The following is a 9,512-nucleotide window of genomic DNA, read 5'->3' as shown; positions in this document are numbered from 1 at the left end:
TAACAAATTAATCAAAGTCTAGGTATCGAAAGAGCACTAATTGAATAATTAGTGTTATCAAGTCTTTGGTTTTTAGCCCACTCCAATGGACTATTGGGACTTCTTCCCATAAAGTTAGTGTACTCTTGAAAAAGCTTACCTTCACAAGACTTCCACCAGTGACTCTAGAAGAATCAAAATAACCGATTTTCCACTGTCCTTAGCAGCATCATCCCATCAGGATTTGCTAAAATTTTTATACCATTGTCAATTGTTGAGACGGCTAATAGAGTTCCTTCCTTGTTAAATCTAATACAAGGTGAAGCTTGCAAAGTTAAAGAGTGGGATATTTAATAGAAAGATTCAGTTAATTCAGCCAACAGAGATTAACAACAACCAATTACCGGCAATCCTCCTTCAGCATCGTTAGTTGTCAAAATATTGATATTTTCCATATCCCAAAATTTGACCATGCACTCGTCACCAACAGCCAAAAATCCGTTTTTGGAAATATCAAACTGTCCAATCCCGCCAAGTCTCCTTCCAAGTCCACAATACCAGCGCCTGATGGTCCACATCCTTTCATCCCATTCAACTAAGTGCGACTCTCCTTCTATATTGGTCCCCTGCGAGAATAACCTATAGCAAGATAAAATCTTTAAAATAAGTTATTTCAGTATAAAAAAAAAAAGAGACAATATGAAATAAAGCTTGAACGCTGTCGATCTGAACCTTGTTCCATCAGTACTGAATGCCATCACGACAGAAGAGCGACCTGGTGCATCATCGTCATATCTTGGCCCCATGTCGTCATAAAGCCAAGTCTTAATTTTTCCATCCGTTGATGCTGAGTAGATAAACTAAACGAGAAAAAGGAATGTAGAATCAATTTTAATGACATGCCTAGATGGATGGCTTCTTCAAACGGGAGCACCATGGATCAGAATAAAGATTCCTAGGAGCACATCCACTTTAAACTGTAGTTATGATATCTTGGCATTCTAGGATGATGGCTTATCAGAAAATCTCTTTGTGATAGAGTACACACAACCATGAAAGTTCAAAAGATTTTAAACAAAGAAAATAATATGGCCAACTGCTGCTCCACTCAGACATAGTAAACAACCTTCTATTATAAATTTAACCAATCATAACTGAAGGAGAAAATTAAGAGAGAACAAATGGTGGAAGCGGAAAAGAGAATTTTCCTTATCAACAAATAATTAAGCAAAAAGGTCATTATTGTGAAGACCTTTACCAAGTTGTCAGTGCTCAAAAGCATCGCCCAAAAGAATCAAATTTTGTAATTTGATCTTTGGACCATGTCACCATTTTTTAACAAGTACATTCTAATCAAGACCTGTTAAAAGTTGGAAGACTTGCAAAACCTTTGAAAAGAGCAAGGTCCACAAAAACTATAGATTCACACTTCTCATACAAATGGAAGCAAATTTTCACCGAACCCAGGTTTAGCAAATAGAAGCCCAATGAATAGTCAAGTACACATGCCAATTGGCCATGCTTTTAGTGTGATCTTATTAGTATGCAAAATAAGCAGGTACCTGAACATTTTCATTGTGGACAAATGGAATATATAGGTGCTTCATGACCCTTGAAACTGTGCTGCTTAGCCCCAGTCGCTGCATCCCACACCTGCATAACTACTAGCTTGGGTAAAAAGAGTCAAACAGCACAACCTATGACACTAAGCAAAACAATCAGAATATACCTTAATCAACTAGTCATCTCCACAAGTAACAACACATAACTGTTTGTTTGGACATGAAAAACCAAGATCATTAACACTTCCAACATGAGCCTCGATCTGTATCACGCATTAGTTTAGAATCAAAATCAAGTTGAACTCACAATTAGGTGGCCATTGTCTACGGAAAAAAAAAAAGCTTAATTTTTTCTCCATGCTTAGCAACAAACCTCAAGGTGGTTCCTTATGTCATCACTGCCATGATATGAGTATATGTGCACCATGTGTTTGGAATAAGCAACACCTAAAGAGAACACCATAAATCATTATTAATATCAGCATGTGAACACTTCTTCCTAAAAATATTGCAAAGAAGTATGGCTCTCGGCAATTTAGGGTTTTCATCAATTAGCAAGTATTTACATACCAAAAAGGGTTCCATTGGGACTCCACATTACACGGTTGACTGATGCTATATAAGCATTGGCCAGAGATGCCTACAAAGAATCAAAACCCACAATCACATGGCCAAAAACAGAATAGTTTGATTTTATTTAGAATTGAACTTCTATACATGCAGCGTCACTGAACATGATCCTAGATCCCAAACCTTGAAATTTCTTAGAGTGATCCTTGCACGGCTGCCCACCTCCCATACTATAACATCGCCCATATTTGTTCCCACTAAAATTGTTTATGTAGAAAAGATGAAGAATCACACCCCGTGGTTTCAATTAGCTGAAACTTCTATCAAAAGGACAACGAAAAGCAATCTTCCAATCATCATAAAACAATGTTATGCCTTAAAAGGGGAAACTAGTATGTTGATTGAAGAAAAGCACAAACATGTTTTTCATAGAGTAAGAAAGATGTGCTAACCGAGCAGCAGAGTTTGTTGTTCTGGATGGAAATCCATGCTCTTAATAGGTGAACCTTCATTTAGGGTCACGACTACATTTTTGGGCAAGTCATCTGAAAAATATGAACTCTGACCATGGCTTTGGTTTTTGTATGTGACGGGCAGAATGTTTACCGGCAAATTATTCACCTAATAGAAAGTCATAAAGATTACAAAACCAGTGAGTCTGATAGGAAATTTATGAAAGCCATGACCCTCCAAAGGTGCAAAAGTCATATGAGAGGCCCTGTTTTACTAGCATGCATGACCACAATCCTTGTATGCTGGAAGAAGATGTAACTCATACCTACCTAGTTCCCGCTCCTTATTAATGTTGCCAATAAATTGACATAGACCATTTACATGCCAATACCAAACATGAAATACAGAGACATGGCCCAATATGACATCACAATACGATCAACCAGTGTATTGACGAGATGCTTACGTACCTTAGTCTAATTCATTGGCTTGACATGTTTGATAAATGTTATGACGTTACCATGAATTGACACAATCACAAAAACAATTAAGACACGCGGACACAACTTGCCAATCTTAGCCCTTTTGCACCTTTTTCTCTCCCAGAAATTCTTGTAATCCTTCCAATCCTCAGTTGACTCCAAATGGGCTTTTATAATTTATATATTTATTTCCCAGTGAATGACAATCATTAGGTTATCATCATAAAAGTTCAGGGTATTTAGGAACCTCAAAACTATAAGTTTCTCCTGAAGATTCTCAATGTATGATCTTATGTTGTAATAGTTTACGCTGTAATAGTACCAAAGTGAAAGAGCTTTCAGAAGGTTTCCATTCAATGGCATGCATTAAAATATCATTAAGAAATAGAAATGCAAAAGAAGGGGCGACAAACTCCAGTTCCACTTTATAAGTCTGATGAATGTTGAGAAAAGCATTCCGGACATATCAGATTGTTAATCACCCAACAAAAAACTTTTTGGGCACATGGCCGGCGGGGAGAGAGAGGGGCGAATGGGTTCTTAGAACGATTTTGGTAAAAGGTTGGCTCTGGGGAGAGCGTCTTTAGACACTTAAAAAAGGTAGATACTGGAGAGAGCATGAACTACGACCCGAGGAAATACCCCAAGGCAGTGAAATCTACCATCTGCAGCATCCCTCAAAACTTGAATCAAGTGCCGCGGAGGAAAGCCGGCTTAGCATTTAATGCTCAAAGTTCCACGGGGGAGAGACATGGCCTGTACTACCTTTCGGGTTGATCTGAACCGGTTGCGCCTAGTGGTCGTGCTAGGCCCAGCACCATTTTTGACAGGAGGAGGAGTACCCCACTTTCCTTTAGATCCCAATGGCTCAAGCACATAGACACTACCATCAGTAAGCCCTAGTGCAAACTCGTTAGGTTCCAATGGATGTGCTATGATGACTAGCGGGTAGACTCTCAAGCTGCGAAATACATTAGTGAGGAATGAATGAGACTATTGGAACTTTGCAAATGAGACTTGCCATTTTCATAAAAGAATGAGGTCACACATTGATAACCAATTCACCTAGGTTTGGAGGGATATAAGCGGCAGGATTTATGCGACATCTCAATTTGAATGTAGAAGTAGTAAGAACACCAATTCTTCCGTCTTCAAAGCTCACATATATTGATTGGCCATTGCATGAATATGTAGCATCTGTGATTGAACTGCTAGCTTCTCTAGTAACCCACTAGTTTCGATGAACAACGAATTAAAAAAAAAAAGAAAATACATTTGGCATGAAGCAACTCATACTGTCTAATATCTTTACCAAAAAAAAAAAAAACTCATACTGCCTAATATTTCACTAATTTTTATGCAATCAAGATGAAAGAAGAGATTGGTTTGTGCATAACAAAAAAAATCTTCAATACCTGGTGGAGGCACTCTAGGTCAGGAGCTTCATATGTGGCGATCTGTGTTTTATGAACCACCAGCAAATGTATCTGATCCACGTGAAATTGAACACGAGTATCGGCAGGAGGAGCTGCGCCTCGCCCAGGCAGCATCTGCAGAAACTTACTAGCCTGCTTCTCCCATTCATCAGTGCTCCAAACACACAACTGCAGTGATCATAGATATCCATCAAAGGTGAAATCAACATTGATGCACAAATGAAAGAATAGAATTCTACATTGTGTTTTTATATTAGAATCACACTGATCTATCTGTTGTAAGCAACAACAGGACATCATAGCTTCTTTTTTCCGTACTTAATGGGATGGGATTAATTTTTCAACACAAAAGATGAAGTTTTTTGGAAGGATTTATTCTGCCGGTAAAGGATGCCTTCATGACCTGACGTATGCTGAGGACATAGGCATCAATATATCCAGAGTGAACATCAACTCTTTTTATGGAGCACTTTAAACTACATTGCTCTCTCTTCCCAAAACTTATGCATGTTTACTTGGAAGTAAGATGTAGCAGAGGTCTAGTACCTGAGAGTCAGCACCAGAAGACACCAAAACATAGGTCTCTTAGTATAGCCTTGAACCAAGAAAGTGAAAATAGTCAATATCCCTTAACTTTGTTGTAGATAACAAGGATAACTTTCAACGACAATGAAAATAGGTCTCGGGATTATTGTAAATTTGAATAGAGGAGTCCTCCATTCCTATTGCAATAATGGTTTTGTCTTGAGGATGGAACGCCGGAAATGTTGTTGGTGATGGTGTGTGTAGAAATGCCGTCGCTGTCTGGAATATCAGTAGGCAACATGGTATTAACAACCATACAAGTAAAAGTGGGCCATATGTGCCAAGAGGCACTAGCCTCAATGGCATCTCCCTTCTTCGGAAAGGGAGAGAGCAATTCAACCATCACATCTCTGGATGGGTGAAAAAAACTCTAACCTTCTTTTCTTTAATCAGTAAGAGCAAAAGGATTCCACTGGAACAGAGAAAAGCCTTTGTCTCACTTAGAAAGTGAAGGATATATGCTGCGCTTGTGACTCTACCACGTAATCCACATAAAAATCAGAGTAATTGCTTTCGTAGACCTCCTAAAAATAAAGTTTAATACTTTCCATACATGATAGAAGTAATCAATTTTAGCTCCCATAAAAATGTGAAAGGAAACGGTGCAGGCATATTCAGTACAAAGGAGTAGTTCATCATCTCGTGCCTTGTGGACGGTGCTAATAGAAAATGACAAGAAGATATAAACATGCCTCTGGGAAATGATTCGCCGCAGAAGAGATCACATTGGACCAAACGATCGTCCCCCCTAATGCTGACAATAGATCGTTCATTGACAGTGCAGAGCACGGGACTGCATCTTCAGGATTTGTATCACTTGTGTCATTGGTCATCCAATTCCAAGCAGGAAGTTGCCGCAACTCTAATTCTACCCTAATCGTGGCCTGCAAAAAGAAGAATCAATGTAGTTAACAGCGCGCTAAACAATAAAACAGTTTGCCAATTTCAAGGAAAAAAAGAAGATTCCTTACCCTGCCTTCTAAGTTTGCATTTCCTTTTTGCCATTTCCAGAGCTTGTGTACACCATGTGATGATAATGCCCGAATGGCATGACCTGAGTTTGAATAGGTTAATCTCGAGACCTGCTTCATTTTATCAGCTTCAGTGTTGACAGTTAAATATAATACCCACAGTTAAAAGAAAAGGCAAAAGAAAGAGCTCAAAGAACCGGGCATTAAATGATAGATGCATAAATTCATGTAAAGAGACACTTGGTGACGCCATATATATATATATATAGAGAGAGAGAGAGAGAGAGAGAGAGAGAGAGAGAGAGAGAACAGAGCATATGATACACTTGACACCAAAACCCAGTTGAAACAGTTACCAAAAGAAAACTAGAACCGCTTAAATCGTCTAGCTGTATATCTATAGAACCAATAGAACTCTGTGCGGTTTTCGTGCAAAAATACAGTGCCTTCGCCCATGTTACTCTTTTCTGGGAATGCCTGTCCTTTTACCTCTAGTATTCGTGTGCTTAGATTCAACAGGCAATTTTCCCCTCAAATTTTCCAGAAATTGACAAGCACAAAATAGCTCAATTCATAAGCTTCGCATTCCGGACAAGCATCCAAGTGGTGCACAATGATATACTTTGCCTGCCATGTATAAAGCCAAATTCATCTCGTGAAGAATCTGTGCCTTCTACCGCATGTAACTGCATGAGATTCTACATTCTAAATCAAGCATCGTCTGTCTCGTTATTCATCGTTATCATGAAATTCATGACCTCCATGGCCAATGAAACTTAAGCACAATTGCCTCACCATAATCACAGATTTATTAATGTTGATCTTATCCTTTTTCCTATTTGTATAGTTGAAACAATCAACTAACATTTTTACCCAAAAAAAAAAAAACAATCAATTAACATTAAAAGGCCAAATGAGGAGATGACAAAGCCTTCCAGGCGTTGAGGCTTAAGAGATAATTAATTGGACCACAAGTGAATGAAACTAATAAAGCAAGTGCATAAAATGTGACCCCTATTCAAATTTATACTTATCTAGTAGAAGCATGACAATTTAATGCGGAAAAGAAATGCTATATAAGAAAATCCGAATTTGGCAATCATTTGTACCCTTGTAGCTGTTAAGATATCAGGCAGTCTTATAGACCGGCATTGTAATGGTTCATTGATTTCTGTTGGTTTCCAAATTCGTGATTTGCCTCGTGACTTATCAGCAATTCTGGGCTTCACATCGGCCATGTTCTCACTGTCCTGTAAAGCTCAAAAGAGAGTATGTCATTGAAAGACGTCCAATAAACATGAACATACAAATGCAATTATTACGTCATTTAAGTAACAGAGAAAGCAACAAATAAAGCTCCTTAAAAACATTTAACTACCTAATGTAGTAACGATATCACTTACCAGACCTACCATTGCTGCCACTGGAGCACCTCTATTACCCATGCTTGCCCCAGCATTAGCATTACCAGAACCAAATATTGTGATTGCTGATGGCTACATAAGATTCAAGACATTTAGTAAGCTCATCTCTATGAAAGTTAATCAAAACGAGAGATTACATTCATGATGGGAGAAGATGTAATCAAAATGCATCTTTCGAGTGCCATGGCTTTGATTAATTTTCTACAGGGCTCACTGCTTTTGATTTATTTTCTATAGGAGTCCCCTAATAGAAAGTCATTAAGATCACAAAATCTGTAAGTCCTATAGAAAATCAATCAAAGACACGGCACTCAAAGGATGTAGAAACCATATGAGAGCCTCTCTTTTACTAGCATACATGAGCACAATGCATGCGTGATGGGAGAAGATGAGACTCACACCTATTCAGTTCCTGCTCCTCATGTTGCCAATATTACATGATAATACCAAACACGAAAAATACAGACACAAACCAATATGACACATCACAATACGTCTAACCAGTTTACTGACAAGATATTTTCAAGTTTTTGTCTTAATTAATGGTTGGCATTTTTAATAGAAGTTATCATGAATTGACACAATCACGAACACATTTAAGACAAGCAGACATGAATTGACAACCTTAGCCCTTTTGCTACTTTTCTCTCCATCAGACTTTCTGGTAATCCTTCCAATCGTCAATTAGTTCACTTTCCAGCATATAATGATCATTAGGTTATCATCCTAAAATTAAGGATATTAGAAACCTCAAAACCGAAAGTTTCTCCTAAAGATTCTCAATGCATGATCATATGCTGCAATAGCACCGAAGTGAGAGCGTTTTCAAAAGTTTTTTCTTTTAATGGCATTGATTGAAAGATAATTAAGAAATAGAATGCAAAAGAATGGGCAACATATTCCAGTCCCCTTTATAATTTAAGAAATCTGAAATCCCGACTTTCATGATAGATGACTTAAAGTAGCGAGAAGTACATGCAACAAGTCGGAGGAGATCTAGTTACAAATGTTGAGAAAAGCATTCCATACGTAACAGAAAATTAATCACAATACTATTCTTTGTAGATGGAACCATCTGTTAAAAACTGAAGAACGATAAAGAAAAAACAAGATGAAATAAGTACTTCATCTGAGGTTCCGAAAGGTCTTGATCTCTTCAAAACAAGTTCAGAATCTGTTGTTTGGTGGTCCATGGCTGAGTTGTTGGCAGTAGTTGTCCTACGACGCTTTAAAGGATGGTTTAGGAGATCTGTGTTGCAAGACAAAAAGTAAATAGAATGCCACACTAATAGCTTGAACTTGTGGAAACTAAAAAATCAAGTTTCACAGCTTTTCCACTATGTGTTAAAGAAAGGTTTGGGAGACATTCAAGCCAATCAGAAAGAGTGAGTTTCTTAAGAAAGGTTAGTTGGCAAAGATTCGACAATTGTGGGATCTGGCAAGTGACATCTAAATGAAGATTTTCTCACAAAACCAGTTCACCTGTATTGCTTGGTAATCCTTCTGGATTTTCCCCCCCTGAAGCTCTCAAGTCTTGGAGTTCCGCCAATATTCCCCTATCATCATGCGATTCTATTATGTTAATTCTCCTATTGTTCAACATCCGCAAGTTTTGCATATTTCCAATGCCTTCACGTAATTCCATAATCACTGTAGAACTAAAATGCAGCTTTGTTGATGACAACTTCCCAATCGAGTTTGGGATTTCTCTCAATGAGTGGCATCTCAATAATAATAAGCGCTTCAAAGACATGAGAGAGCCCATGGAGTCTGGAAGCTGAGCAAGTTTGTCACATTCTGTTAGGTCAAGAAGAGATAGAGATGCTAGATCGCCTATGGAGTTGGGTATGTGGGCTAATGATGCACGACAGGAGACATCAAGTGTCTTGAGCTTCTTCAGAGAACCAATTGATTTGGGTAATTCTTCAATCGCTGTAGTTTTTAAGTGTAGTTCAGTCAATGATTCTAATTGTCCAATTGAGTCTGGGATTGCTCCCAATGAGCTGCATCTTGATAATAGCAAGTGTTGTAATGACACGAGAGAGCCTAT

The 9,512-nt window shown here is 38.2% G+C and overlaps 1 protein-coding gene and 1 long non-coding RNA gene across 2 annotated transcripts; both read right to left on the bottom strand.

The window, feature by feature from the left end:
• LOC104437093 (protein TOPLESS-RELATED PROTEIN 2) lies at positions 1-835 on the bottom strand. The gene is made up of 2 exons (XM_039310473.1): positions 712-835; positions 1-618 (listed from the first exon to the last, which is right to left on the bottom strand). Exons 1-2 carry the CDS (start codon positions 783-785, stop codon positions 366-368), a joined length of 327 nt encoding a protein of 108 aa, XP_039166407.1. The 5' UTR covers positions 786-835; the 3' UTR covers positions 1-365.
• Positions 836-1,570: 735 nt separating this feature from the next.
• Positions 1,571-2,458, bottom strand: LOC120292238. The gene is made up of 3 exons (XR_005550021.1): positions 2,112-2,458; positions 1,915-1,988; positions 1,571-1,804 (listed from the first exon to the last, which is right to left on the bottom strand). It is a non-coding gene; the product is annotated as an uncharacterized LOC120292238 (long non-coding RNA).
• Between the last annotated feature and the right edge of the window lie 7,054 nt (positions 2,459-9,512).

The sequence above is a fragment of the Eucalyptus grandis genome, chromosome 3 (genome assembly GCF_016545825.1).
Source record: "Eucalyptus grandis isolate ANBG69807.140 chromosome 3, ASM1654582v1, whole genome shotgun sequence".
Lineage (NCBI taxonomy): Eukaryota > Viridiplantae > Streptophyta > Magnoliopsida > Myrtales > Myrtaceae > Eucalyptus > Eucalyptus grandis.
This window is presented reverse-complemented; position numbering and strand designations above follow the sequence as displayed.

What these genes read in the sequence shown, in the direction of transcription:
- LOC104437093 (XM_039310473.1), bottom strand. Translation starts at nt 785, where the DNA reads ATGGGGCCAAGATATGACGATGATGCACCAGGTCGCTCTTCTGTCGTG. An exon ending in TTCAGTACTGATGGAACAAG is followed by an intron (nt 619 to 711) that starts GTTCAGATCGAC and finishes ATCTTGCTATAG; the next exon opens with GTTATTCTCGCAGGGGACCA.